Source organism: Phasianus colchicus, chromosome 4, assembly GCF_987193195.1.
Source record: "Phasianus colchicus chromosome 4, bPhaCol1.hap1.1, whole genome shotgun sequence".
NCBI lineage: Eukaryota > Metazoa > Chordata > Aves > Galliformes > Phasianidae > Phasianus > Phasianus colchicus.
This window is the reverse complement of record NC_143439.1, coordinates 20,006,382-20,021,097: the sequence shown is the minus strand read 5'-3', so window position 1 is coordinate 20,021,097 and position 14,716 is coordinate 20,006,382. Positions and strand designations below refer to the sequence as shown.

The following is a 14,716-nucleotide window of genomic DNA, read 5'->3' as shown; positions in this document are numbered from 1 at the left end:
GGGAGCCTCTGGAGAGCAAAATTATTACTATTTATGTAAGAACAAACTCCCCTGAGAAAAGTCCTTAGCAAGTCATTAATCTTAATGTCTGAAGCAGATAGCTCCAAAGGACCATCTGATATAATACACTTATTCTTTTCATCTTCAGACTTTTTCCCCCTTTTATTTTTTTTTTTTTCCTTACTTCACAGAAGAAAAAAAAAGTATGGAAACATGTTCTCTTGAATCACTTTTTCAAACTATTCCTTATTTTACATAGCCAGTTCATAATGCCTGTCTTCAGACATTAGGTTCAGCTGAGCCAGAATTCCTTTTTTCAGAGTTGGGTATGATACTATGTTTTGGTTCTAGGAAAAAGGCAGTGTTGATAACACACTAACCTTTATAGCTGCAGTATTGTACAGAACCAAGGCTGCTCTCAGCAAGGAGCTGGGAGGGAACAGAATCAGGATAGCTGACTTAAAGTGAGCAAAGGGATATTTCACACCATATGACATCATGTGGAAGGATTTTTGAAGGGAGTGGGATTTCACCTTATTCTCTTCCATTGCTCAGTGGGCTACCTGGGCATCAGCTGGGGGGTGATGAGCAATTGCTTGTGCATCACTTGTTCTATGCCTACATATATATAACAGTTATGACTATAGCTATAGCTGTTTGTTTTTTTTTAATCTTAGTAAATAGTTCTATCTCAACCTCTGAGTTCTATTTCATTTTGGTTTTTTTTTCCCCCAGTTCTCTCCCCCTGCCCACTGGGAAGGGTGCAGAGTGAGTGACTCTGTGGTGCTTAGCCACCTACTGGTTTAAATCACAATAGTGTCTCATCTGTAGTCTTTCACATAGAAAGTCTCCTATGTTCATTCCTCATGTTAGCTCTCTCTCTACTACACAGTAAGTTAACTGCTTTTATGTCTAACAATATGTGATTGACCAGTTCTTAATTTCCTTTTTCTTTTTAAAGACAAAGAAATAGCAGATACTGTGTCTAAGTTAAGAAGTTTCACAAGTTATATACAAAAGACAATTTCTGAAAACGACTATTTGATAACATTCTACTATCAATTGCTTTTCAAACAGATTCTTTCTGTTCTTAAGAATTGTTTACAAGACAAATTATCTAATCAACACAGACAGTAGTAAGGTGAGTTAACAGTTCCAGAAAACTCCTTCACTGTATCTTCTTGATATTTACAATTAATTTTTAGGTAGAACAGACATTTATCTCCCAGCAATTGTTTGAATTTCTCTGAGACACCTGCAGAGCTGTTGAAGACCCAATTATGCAACATTTTTCTTTATGGATAGCCAAATTCCGTCTTGTATTCTCTTCAATAAGAAATTCCTCTCAAGTCCCCAATTTCTGGGGAGTTTTGAATTTGTACTGTTTCTGCTCTTTACTGTCCCTCATTGTAAAAATAGCTTCTGTAACATTCATATGATTAAAATCATGCTGTTCAGTTTTTAATCATATAGCACTGTAAAGATCTTCTCATCTTACAACTTTGCATAATCAATTGATGCTCAACTTGGAAACAAATGGAGCTTTTTTTCCACCTCCCTATGCAAACAGCATTGTTCTAAGCCCACGCATTGCCTGCTTATCTTGTTCCCACTTTTCTTGCCCAGTTGCTGGTGTTTTTTGCTGTTAGTTTTTTTTTAATCTCACAAACCTTCTGAAATACATAGATGAATATTTCAACAGCAAGTTCCTAATTTATAACTACTTGAAAAAGTGTATTTATAAATGAAGACTTGATTCGACCCCTCTCAGAACAAATAAAATTTAAAGGCACTTACCTTGGATAACATGAGAGTTATCCTTCAGAAAGAAGTTATACAAATACTTGGGTATAAAAGCAGACATGCAGGCATATGCCAGAGCTGAAAAAATTAGAAAAACAGATGCAGAGACAGAAATACAAGTACACCTAAAAGTGCTTATTATTAAGCAGATAAAAGGCACACATTAAAATCAATCCATAAAGAAAAATGATTGTAAAGGAACATAGGAAGTGCACAACCCTCTCTAATGAATTTTATAAGCTTCTATTATCACTTAAGTAAACAAGACAAATCTGGTTGGATGCTCTTTGTTCCCAATTTCTTTCCATAATTCTTAGTGACAAAGCCATAGGGATGCTTGTATTGAAAAGGGAAGCTCCCTGATGGAACAAAGTTTTAGAAGGTACAGTTTCAGACAACTGCATTGTTGCTTTCTTCTGTTTTCTCCCACAGAATTTAGACCCAGTTTACATCCCCATAAGACTCTCATCTGGTCCCCTTCTTCAGCTCAGAGTCTGAAGACAGAATTCACAGGAAACCAACAGTGGAATACTATTAAAACATTTCTCAGCAGCTCCTCACATACATACCGTATAGAGATGAGAGGGTCAGAACATAACGTTTACCACTTCATTAACTCCTAAGAATTTGGCTGAGAGACAGTCTACCTATTTTAATACAACTCTTAGCCATGTTGTTAGACCACTGATTTGACAAGGAGTTTTAGTAAGAGATAGAATAGAAATTGTCATAAATTGTTTATCATTTTGGAAATGATGAGCAAAGCATCATATTTATACCATTCATTATAAATGAATTCGAGTTTGCAAATTTTCTGGCACTGAAACCACCATTTAATTATCTGCATTCAATTAAATTAGTAAACCAGGACACAAGGAATTGCATTTTTCACTATTATACTTTGCTTCAATAAGGAAAAAACCGGTTACAGAATCAAACCATATGGATTTGTTCAGGAGCAAGAAAAACCTGTTGATAGAAATATGTGAAGGTGCACAGTAGACACACTGTAAGAGTTACTGTCCTGAGAAACTACCTCTCACCCATACATGTTATGAGAAAGTTGTGTACAAGAAAATAGAAATTTGGACTAGGTCTGTTCAGAAGAAATCACAGTCCAAAGCTGATCTGTAATTAGCTTTTAGGCACTTAAGACCAACACCAACTTTTCTGAATACTGCTCATCTGTATGGTTAATGGTTACGATAGGTTAACAAAAAATACATTCACATTACCAAAAGCTAATCCAGAGCTTCACTGAGAAGCAGAAGTACTAGATATGCATGTCTTGTTTTTATACAGCTATTTGTGATCATTTCTTTTGAGTCATAGCAAAAACGGCTTCAAAATTTCCTTTTAGTTAAAGAAAGCTTTCATATATATGTGGTGCACAAATATCTGCAGACAACTAGATGAACAGATTGTCTCTCCCCTCACTCCCAGCAGAAAAAAGTACTTACCTTCATTGTTAAAATTCAAATATAGGAATGGCGCACAAAGAGAATCGAGACCTAAAGAGGAAAGAGCCATGAAGAAATGACACAAAGATCTCATTTATGAATTTGTCTTATTAAACACAATAACTTAACATTTTGCATATTTTTATAATACCTGCAATGCCAGGCTTCACACGATGCTGAGAACAAGTTTGAAATCAACACATGGAAACAAAGAGGATTTAAACTTGTTAAAATGATAGTGCTGAATTGACTATTCCATCACAGTTTTCAAGAAATCCAATTTACAGTCCAGTAGCTTCTGCAGCATTATCTCTGAACTGATCAGCAGAAAGAAACAGACTTTGTTTTTTTTAAATGAAACGATCAAAATTGCTGAAGAGCATTTCGAAGAGGCAGTCAATTTGGCATTACAAATTAACTATAAATTACTAGGAACTAAATTTACAGTAATTCACCTATTCATTCTTCAAAAGAAGAAAAAGGAAGTCCTCCAAATAAGATTTTTCTTTGGTTGTTTTTTTTTAGACATAGCTTTCCCATTAATATCTTGCTAATTACTCAAACCCACCTTGCCAGTATACCAAATCAGGATGGGAAACAACCCAGGCCTTCAATACACGTCTAAACTTTGCATGACCCTCTGGTGATGACAGCAATTCATCATACTGATGGCAGCGAGGAATATCAACTTCAATCTGTATCACAGCCAAATATACAATATAGAGAGAGACCAGGGTAAATGAAATAGTACTACAGCAGTTGTGTAATAATAAAGGTGGAAGTGGTGGAAGTTAGCCACACAACGGAAGTCAGATCATCATCAAAATCAATTCTGGGAGACAGTTTGTTTCTCCCATCACTCTCAGATCAGTAACTGAATGGGGACAGGGCTCTAACAACTGCTTTTAAAAGAAGGTTTAAAAGAAGGCTTTTAAATAAATAAAAGCAGACATTCCAAAAACAAAACAACAGCAGATGACAACTGTGGTATTTTCTAACTCAACTTCTGGGCTAATTTCAGGTGCTAGCACCCCCTCTTTTTCTACAGGATAATATAATCAGAGTCCTCAGAAAACTTGATGAAATCTATTTAATTTAGCCATCTGATGGAACAGCTGTTCCTTGTGAAGATTATTTACATTTGGTAGTACTTCTCGGAGAATTTAACTGCTCAAGAACCCATTTCTGTACAGTTCACCTTACTGTTCAGAATGTCAGCGTACTTGACCACTATCTCGCATCAGGTCCAAGAGGCACAAAAAAGAATTGATAAAGACAGAACTTGTAACAACACAACAGTAATACTGCTTATTATACTGCTTGCTGTTGCAACAGAAACATGATTCTGAAGTAAAAAAAGATTTTTGTTTATCAGAGGTTATAACCTACTTTGAGTTAAACTAATGGTCCCAATCTCTTTTGCAAGATTCTTGCAACAGCATGAGAAAGCTTAAAGGGCAGGGAAAACTTCCTAGTATTATCAACCACATCTGCTGTAATAGACGCAATGACATCCACAGGTTGAAAAGATCTTTGATATACTTCAGGCAACAGTATTTGGTAAAAACTGGAAGTCTTACTTGTCTGTCTGTAGGAATCGGTGTGTCTTTATCAATGGCATCATATTTTGCTTGAATGGCACCCTAAATGTGGAAGAATATTTCAAAATAGAAAGCCCTTACTAATGTAACAGCATATTGTAATGTACATACCTATATAAAAAAGCTGTTTTTATCAAATGTTCCAGCTATCAACTTTTTTTTCTGAAAATATACTTCAATGCATTTCCCAAATAGAGAATTTCTGAATGCTGAATTTTAACAAAATCTTCTTCATTCGAGTGTAACTCAGGATATACGGAACTTTCAACGGTATTTCCACTATCTTCAGTCACTTTCTCTGGCTTATAAAGCAAGGAATATACTTGATCCAGTTTTCCATTTTTAAGTTAACTGAAACTTCCAATTTAAATTCAAAGTATACCTCTGCTGCTGTCAAGTTGCTTTCAGCATCATCTGTGTAAAGGCTGCTTATTAATTAACACTGATCCTATCAACATATACTACTCTTACATAGCCAGTTCTTGCCTAAATACCAAGTCAAGTATTCTAACAAGTGCATCTTAATGTTACAGGACTGCCCTCATTGTACAGATACTAAGTTAATGAAGTAAGTGAACTCACTCCCTTCCCAAGGGCCAGGATACATTCTTGACTATCAGTTACTCTTTTCCTTACAGCTTTTTTTGTCATATGATAAGATACTCAGAAGTTCACATCCTAAGCTACATCCTAAAACTCAGGATGTGTAACCTGTAAGAACCTCTTTGCTGCACGACTGAGGATTACAAGCAGAACAGATGCAAAAGTTGGGTTGTCACATAATTGATGTCAAGTAAGAGTGGTTTCCATTTCTAGGACAATTTCTAGGACAGTCCTTTCTAGTCCTTTGTCCAGAAGGATTACATTTCGTTTATTTTTTCTCCAATCTTAGGAAGACACGTATTGGATAACAGGCAAAATAAAATACATTTGCTGCATTTTACACTACTTTACCCAGCTTTTGCTTATTGAAGCAGAAGAACTGTAACTGTATTTGTCAAAAATAATTTAAAAAATCCAAAAAAAAGTTAAGCAGCAGTTGCATTTAAACACTGTAGCAAAATTTTGGTGTATGTGCACTATTTTTCTATCCCCTAATCAAGATTAAATATAAAGGCAATCAAAGCCAATATTCTTTGATATCAAATAATGTCAGAATCAAGAATGAGTCTGAATATTGTTTTAGTTCATATGATTTCATGCATCCTTTTGTTTAAATCTGCACTAATTCTAATGCCAAAACTTCACTTTCTTTCCCTGTCCATTCTATTCCTACCCAATTCCTTCCTCAGTCAATGATGGAATTTTTGCAAATTGCCTCCAATCACCCTTACCTCAACACCCAACAGAGCAGCCCAGGTTATGCCTCTCAGGAGAGGAGGGATGTCAACTCTGGCTTCTTTCCAGATTTGGTTTTTCTTATATGGGTAGGCCTTCAAAAAGAAGAGATTAATAACAAAAACATTACCATGTAACAAACAAATCTAATCCTAACTCTGGGAAGGCGGTTTCTTCAGAGGAAAAATTCTGTCAGTTAGACAGTGATTGCAAGTTTTGTTTCAAGCAAGTTTCATTCATTCCTAGCTGGAAGACCTAGATGGCAGATGACTGTTAGATACTGAAATACCCACTGCTCCACACAAATGCATTCATATGCTTTGGTATATATTGAAGATAAAAATGTAGCAATCCAAATCATTGAAATTGGTGTGATTTTTTTCATTACATATTTCTTATCATAATAAATAGCCAACTTTCTTTTGTTTGACATTTCTAGCTTATGCTTCCTTAAGTACTGCACCTATTAACACATCAGCCCTCTTTCATTCCTAACCAAGAATTCATCTTTTTCCATACATGTAAATTAGGGTTCGGTATTTTAACCCCCTTAGTATAAAACCTACATTCTATCATGGTGTCATTACAGTAAATAGTCATACTGTTTTCAAGAACCTTACTACTTGGAAATGCAAAGATGATGCTGGTATATTTATACCTATAATACATTAGTTAGGAAGAAAGGATACAGAATTAGTTTGAGTAAATAACAGTTAGTAGCAGCAGCTCTCATATTTTTAATCTCTTACACTTTTGTAAGAGTTTTCCCTCTCCACTGCTGTTGCTTGCATCTCTGCTTCTTTTTCAACTTTGTCCTTCAAATACCTTCTAATTAGCAAACTAAATCCAATTAACCAACATCAGAAAGATTTCATACCTTCAATAGTCTGTCAAACAGAACAATTCTGTTCAGCTGATACTCTGTGTCCCTCTCCCGGATGATCAGAGGCAGATTGGCAGCTGCAGACAGCTCACTACTACTATTAGAATGAGGTAAAGTTGACTGGCTGGAAAAAGAATTACGATAGTAGTAGTAAAGAGCAAAATATACAATTCAAAGTGAAAAAATAAATATTCAGCAATGCATTTTTGAGTCAGAAGTATAAATGGATCATGTTAAATATTCAGCACAAACAGCTGATTCACAGCACACGGAAAAAGGTTAAAAATTTCAGTTTGTGTTCAGGGCCCTAAGTTCACCAGTGCAGAGCACCTATCAGCTCTCACTGATTTTAAGGGCCAAACAAGGACATGTAAGGTTTGCTCTTGGACGACAGCTGTCTTGCTGTGCATTGTGCTACTCAAAACTAACACTGCAATATTTGGTCACTTAGATGGGAACAAATTTACACACACTTACTCATCTTCAAGTAATGGATAAAATGCTTCCCCACCAACATCTTTCAGTCTCTGAAATGAAGAATAAGGACAATTTATCTCAGAATGTTGCTCAGAAATCATGTGAAAATATTTAGTGAAATCTGAAAACAATTTGCAATTCACTTCTAAGTTTAATAGTTCACCACGACACCTGTCTAAGTATTAGCTCAGTTCTCAATCCATAAAGAAACATACAACCTTTAAGACTAGGAAGTTTTCCTAGTACAGACTATCTTATTTTTTTTTCTTAAGGCTTCGTGGAATGTCTTCCATCTGAAGAGAACTCTGGTCTCCTGAACAAAGCCTATTTTCTGCACACACAAAAAAAGCTTTTACGGGCCGTGGATTAATTGATCAAACATTATTACCATTGCTTCTTTCTTTCCCTCACTTTTCTATATGGACTTCCTATCCAAGTAGCTGCAAAGCAACTACAGAACTTGGTTTTACTTTTTTTTTTTTTTAAATTAGCTCAAGAGTTATGCAAATTTGAGTTCGTTCTTGTATCAGCATCTGAAAGCTGCACAGAATTACAGACACTCTCTGAAAAGGTGACAGACAAGTGTACCTGGACTCTCGTCTGAAGTTTTCAGATATCTTTGCTGCATTGTGATTAATGTTTAATATTATCCTCCCTGCAGTACTCTGCTTTGCAGTTCTATTTCTAACTTAAAGGCATACAGCACACAGGCTGCTCCTCCTGGGAGTGACAGAACAGTTCGTTCTCAGTTCATTCAGACCTCATCCTCTTTTGATTTCAAGCATCATGCTCTGCTCCATGAAAGCTGTTTGAAGAATTGCTTAAGTTCAAAAACTTATTTCATCTAACATTGCAAGGTTCTCACTTGTATCCCTGCATTTATTTGCTGCTGCATTTATACACGAAGGCACCAGTATAAAAAAAATACAGATTAAAAACCTTAAAATAAAGCTGTGAAAGCTGCCCTTCTATAGGAACAGCTGTGGTGTATGCTACCTTTAAAATAACTGCATAATGTAAAACACAAATTAATAGCTATGTATTCCAAAGCTTAGCAGTAAACTACTGAAAGTTTGGCATTCAGCTCCAAGGATAAAGATATTAAGGAGCTGCAACTGAATTGAGCTGTTCTTTCTTCTGAATACTGTGAGCCACCTACACGAATAAAAGAATGAAAGAAGACACTCACTATGCCAGGCAGTTCAGCAATCATGCAGAATATCAGGTACTACCAAAGTATTGCAGCTTCACCAGAAAAAAGCAGGTAGCAAAAATATGGAGATGGAGGATGGGAAGACTAATCAAACTTAGTAAGCTTTTATGGGAAATGCAATTTGATAGTGTAAATCAGAATTGACCTCAAACACCAGGAAGTTTTCTGAGAATCAGTAACACTGTCCCTTTGTAGGAGCTGCTGTTCCATATTCCCTTTAAACGTTTCCAAAGCAAGGACACATGCACCTGTGCACAGAATTGGACTTACATTTCGGAGCTGGCACAGAGACAAAGTCACAGTTGTGTCATCTAGAAGGGAACTTCTATCTCGTCCTTGCCCAAAGCTTTCACCATCTTCTAACACAAAGCTTCAAAATGAAAGAAAAAAAAAATAAAATTCAGGTCATTTTATAACATAAGATTTGAGTTAGGAAAAATAAATAAATAAATATCTAACATCAATCAGTTTCTTCTTTAAAACAAAACACTAGCTCTTAGAAGTATAACACATTGATTCTGCAAGGCATGAAACCTGCTATCAAGGGAATGTACAATCACCTTAAATTATTTAAACAGCTTCTGTCTAAAAGTGCACATTTCAGGTTTTCCACAACTCTAGTTTGCACACAAAGGAAGACTAATGAGATACGAGATTAATACTCCCTTTTATTTCTTGAGCTGGCAGAGCCTATGACTGCCACATATCGTGAGAACCAAAAACAAAATAGCACTGTCATTTAAAAGTCATTTCCCACAAAAAACCAAAACAAACAAAAAAACAAAAAACCCAGACCTTATTTGTTTCAATCAGAGGGACTAACAAATGCAACCAAGAAAGAGTATATACAAATTGCTTGTTTGGCGATATTTTAAAGCAGACAGCAAATTGATCTCTTCAAGTTATGGTAAATGCTCAGGATGACTTAAAAGATAGAGTAAGATTACATTTTTAAATGGACACTTCATCCTCTTAATACTTATATTATTAAAACTGTTATTCCCACAGAATTCAGAAACCCAAGCTTTCACCTAAGTGGACAGAACAGGCAGTACCTCAAAATGTCACACTACTTTTGCTATCACGTGATCACTGAAGATCAAGCTCTCTTTATTTTTTCTGCCCCCAGATACTGCACTCTGGCTATTTTTATGTGATTTTAAATCCCAGACACAGCAAATTGATCTACACGAACACATAATTCTGTTTGTTAAAATCAGACTGGAGGATTAAGATATCAAAATATCTAAAAATGTTGCATCAAATTGCAACATGTGCAGCAGGAAGATAGAAGTAGTAATTCTGTAACAGCACTAAAATTTTTAAAACTATGAATTTAAAAGAAAACACACCCAGACATAAATCAGCTGATCTGCTGGAGAAATGAATGACCATTCAGCATTGCTGCTCTATGAAATGGAATTCCAAGCGTGAGAATTTGCTACAGAATGAATTACTATTAGTACACAGCGTTCAAGCACAATGAGACTTTTTTTTTTTTTAAATTTTAAATCAAAGTTTAATGATGATGGAAAAGATCCTAAATTTAGGATCTTCCAGTTCATTGTTTAGCACTTTACCTTTTTTTTTTCTTTCTGGGTTTCAGAAAGCAATGTGAAAAGCAGTTAAGTAACAAACACGAAATGATCAAATAATGTCTTAAACTCATTAAGAAGAGATGTAAAGTGATTTCCTGCTGTTTAAGAATGTTGTTTTCAATGTTTTTTAAAACGTACACAGGTGTTGAAACCAAAAACCAAATCAAAACATTCTTTCACAGTCACTTCTCCATACATCCTCCTTCCCTTAAAGTGCTTCTCTTTTCTTACTTGGGAAGTGTGCAGACAGGTGGTTTTGATCGAATGATTTCCTTGTTGACAAGTTCTTTTTCTAAGTCTCCTCCAGCCAGACACCAGAGATAATAAACCTCTTCAATTGATCTTTCTGCTAGGTAATCATTATCTTCATCTACAAGGAAAAAAAAAAAACATAAATTAATTACAGTTTTTTAAACAGTTTGTATTTCGTCTTATTGCGCTGAACAAATCTTGCTGAAGTTACTACACATGAGAGGTTCTAGACCATAATGTGAAGTTAGAGGCAAAGATGATCCTCTCTTTGCAGGAAGGTTTACAGAAAGCACCAGAAAAAACAACAACAACAACAACAAAAAAAAACAGTTTGCAGTTTGCCTTTGTGCCCAAAGATAGAAATAATCAGATAAATAAGTTGAAGGATGGGCTTCTGCTTTCTGTATGGTTGCCCCTTCTCCCCCCCAAACAAAAAGCCCAACAGTTTTGATCCCAACAGTGCCAAGAGCACAAAGAAGAAACTGAGGACTCACACTGAGTAGTTACAATGTCTTTCCTTCATGGACAAAGTACATTCTAAGAAGATACAAAATTTCATTCCCCAAAAACTGTACAATGAGATTTGCTAAATATGTAGCTATCTCAGAGTTCAAAATGTTAATGAGGAATTAAAACTTTCAGCTTTAAACTCAAAAAATTCTAACTATCTTCTATACTAGAATACAACCTCTTTCATAAGAATTTAGTTTGTCAGTACTTTCAAAAATAATTTCTTCCTATCACTCAACAGAATTCAGCTTCTAATTGACAATACATCAGGGAGGGAGGAAAATCAGTACCTCGTACACACCCAAATTATAAAGGCAGATGATGATACAGGTATCTCAACGTACACTCAAATACTAACAATAACTGTTTATTCCTTGAGACCAAAGCATAAAAATGGAGATACCATCCTTGACTTGAACGCACCCCTTCTAAATATGTCTACCTCTATCTTCGCCCATTAAACAATCTACTACAAGAATGGAATGTTAAACCAATGAAAATGCAAAAATATTGTATGTTCTTTCCCCATCCAATGACATCCCACTATCTGCTTTTACCTTTGCATAACTGACTTATGTCTTCAGGCAGAGTTAAGTCAGCACACCTTGGAGAGGACGAGAACAGTCCAGCAGGTTTGTGAAAGGGAGGGTATGCCAAAGATACTTCACTGAACAAACAGTCACACATCAATTCCTCTGGAGTTGGCCTTAAGTGAAGATAATACAACATTAAGAGTAAAACACTTCCAAGAAGTGCTTGCTTTCAGTAAGAAACAGTCCCATTAACAAATACTAATAAGTTATGTCAAACTTCAGAATTTTTTTTAAGCAAAGAAACCTGGTAATTTTGTTCAATTTGTAACTTGTAACATGCCACAGTCTGTTTACACCCTAACTTGATATCTCACGTGAAATGAATATACAAAGCAATTTTTTTGTTTATTTCTCTAAGCAAATATGGAAAAAAGTGCAAAGCTTCGACTGAAGAACAGAAGCCTACTATACAGCTTTCAGACAAAAATTGTAGTGGATTGCCATAATAAAAAAGTACTTTGGAAGAAGAGATTTGTAGGAAGTTCTAAGTCTTGTGATCCAGAAATGGAACCATCCAGAAATGGAACCATCAAAGCTAAGAAATCTTAAACTGAATATGACTGAAGAGCCTTTCCCACAAGAGTATTCTGCAACAATCTCAAAGATTTGTACATCTGATGTTTTTTTCCAAAACCACTTCTTTCAAATATTGCGAAGTACTAAAACCAAATAGCTATCTATTATAGGTAACAGAAGCCATCGGTATTTCAAAAAACATTCAGCAACTGGTCTTCTTACTCTAATGGAGTTTATTAAGCATTTGGACTGAATACTTACCTCATAGAAGGTTGGAATGTAAGGCATTTTTTCAGCAGAGTTGTGACATTTTCAGAAAGATCCTGGAACATAAAAAATATGGAGGAGGTCCATTCATTACTGCCCTAATTCAGCAAGCCGCTTAACTCATACTTCGCTTTCAATATACAGACTTGTCTTAGAAAGCAATAAAATTTCATGCCCACACATATGAGGTTAGCTGTGTAAGACCAAAATGGTGTGGGGAACTAATACCGCCCCCTACATTGGCTATGGGGAAAAAAACTCTCGAGGATTAGCAATGTATACAGACACTTATTTTTATTTTTTAATCTAGACATTCTGTATCTGGCTTGAAATAAGGCAATACTTGGGAACTCCCTTCTGGTAACAGTCGATCCTTTCTGCACAATGTTTCAAAACATTCAAAACAGATACCAAAATTCAGAGATTAACTTTGTGGATGTGGAGGACCTGAGCTGTATAGAAAGAAAATTAACCTTCAGCATTTTAAAGAAAATTAACAACTTTGTGAACAATCCAGCAAGTATTAAAACTTTGACTGATGATAAGTTTAGGAGAAAAATGAGTATTACTGGCACTGGGTACTTGAAAGGATCTTACATATGTATTGCAGTCTATTGCAACTGCATTCAAGTGATTAAACAAGTTTGGTTTCATAGAACACGTGTGTATGTATATATAATTACAATATTGCAATTATTTTTTACTTTACTATTTATACTTCACTATTCTTACTAATTACGATATTTTAATATATTTATATAAATCACTATAAAACAGATTATCTATTTCACATTGGAAAGAAAAGCTTATTTACGTATGAGCAAGTGTAAACAAAGATCTCTTATATATTAGTATACTTTTGCATACATGGAATAGAGAGATATATACTACATTATATATTTCATATCAGGTATGAAATTCTTTGTAACAACAATAATAAAGAGTTTTGGATAAGATAGCATGGAAGAGTAAACTAGTTTCACAAACCTTAATAATATCAAGGCAACCGTGTTCTTCAGCTAATACAGTTACAATATCATCTACATAGCCTTTGAAAAATAAACACAGCAGTAAAAAAAAGTTAAAGAACATGAAAAAAATGATACCAATTAAGCAGGATATCAGATAAAATCCTAAAATCCCACCTTAAAACAGAAAATTTCATTTTTTTTAAATTTTTTTTTATTTTTTAAATTGACATTGCTACATCAACTGAAGGTGAACTCTTAAAATCAGAAATGAAAATCACATCCTCCCCTATGCAGAAATAAAACTGAAGTCTAGGAAAGTTAAGTAGTGAATCTGATTTAACAGCAAGAGTCTTCTTGGCAGGCTTAGTAATTCAGAGTGCCAAATAAATTCAGTCTTTGTGCTTACTAAAAAAAAAATAATTAAAAATACCTGCACAGAGAAGCTTAAAGTACTTATTTTTATTTGCTATTTCTAGTACTTTTTTTTTTTTTTCCTACTTGAAGCAGTATTTTACAACTTATTTTCAACAGGTTATTGAGATAATAATACTCAGGTCAGGATATGAACATTTTTCAGTGGATGAAGGTTAATAATGACTTGCTTTCAACTTGAAGGAAATTCAAACCCTTCAGAAAGCCTTGCTAATAAATTGCACAGTAAAACAGTGAGAATTTCAACACCAAAGTAATCAGTGCTCGATGAAAAAGACATTTGTACTGACAGTAACTAACTTTAAAGGTATTGCTCTTTGTTCTGAGTAAATTCAATAACTCACACATAAAGCTTCAAATTCTGAGTGTTCCTTCCTCATGGCTTATACACAACATCCACAGTAAATCAAATTTTAAATTAGCCACAAAATAGTCCCAATTCTAGATTCATTAACATCACTACAGACTTGAAATTTGCCTTAATGCTTTTCCAATGTGTAGATGAAGTCAAAAACTAAACTCTATATCCTAGTAATATGCTTCTCGGCTCTTTTTTTATTTTCTATCTTCCTGTCTGAGTCCTGATTTTCCCTGCTTGCTACTGCAGTGACAGTTTTCTTTAGTGTTACACAATTCCTAAGTCATTTCAGAGATGCCTGCAACATAGAACAACAATTAACTGACAAAATTACCTGAGCACGCTTTTCCATATCTTACCCATACTCAAAGATACACATGGCTCTTCTGCAGTTATTTTAGCTGGCACCTATCTCTGTCCCTTCCCTAGGCAAGCAATTATTCT

General features: G+C 34.9%; 1 protein-coding gene across 8 annotated transcripts in view; it reads right to left on the bottom strand.

Annotated features, from left to right (window-relative positions):
- TBCK (TBC1 domain containing kinase) overlaps positions 1–14,716 on the bottom strand; it is a 115,540-nt gene that overhangs the window by 72,312 nt on the left and 28,512 nt on the right. For all 8 annotated transcript variants that reach the window (XM_090138847.1, XM_090138851.1, XM_090138848.1 and 5 more), the window contains exons 8-19: positions 13,499–13,560; positions 12,506–12,567; positions 11,693–11,841; positions 10,605–10,743; positions 9,046–9,145; positions 7,563–7,612; positions 7,080–7,209; positions 6,199–6,297; positions 4,844–4,906; positions 3,832–3,958; positions 3,264–3,314; positions 1,798–1,881 (exon numbers count right to left, since the gene is read on the bottom strand). In XM_090138847.1, coding sequence (XP_089994973.1) covers positions 1,798–1,881; positions 3,264–3,314; positions 3,832–3,958; positions 4,844–4,906; positions 6,199–6,297; positions 7,080–7,209; positions 7,563–7,612; positions 9,046–9,145; positions 10,605–10,743; positions 11,693–11,841; positions 12,506–12,567; positions 13,499–13,560 — 1,116 coding nt within the window. The remainder of the gene's footprint in view (positions 1–1,797; positions 1,882–3,263; positions 3,315–3,831; positions 3,959–4,843; positions 4,907–6,198; positions 6,298–7,079; positions 7,210–7,562; positions 7,613–9,045; positions 9,146–10,604; positions 10,744–11,692; positions 11,842–12,505; positions 12,568–13,498; positions 13,561–14,716) is intronic.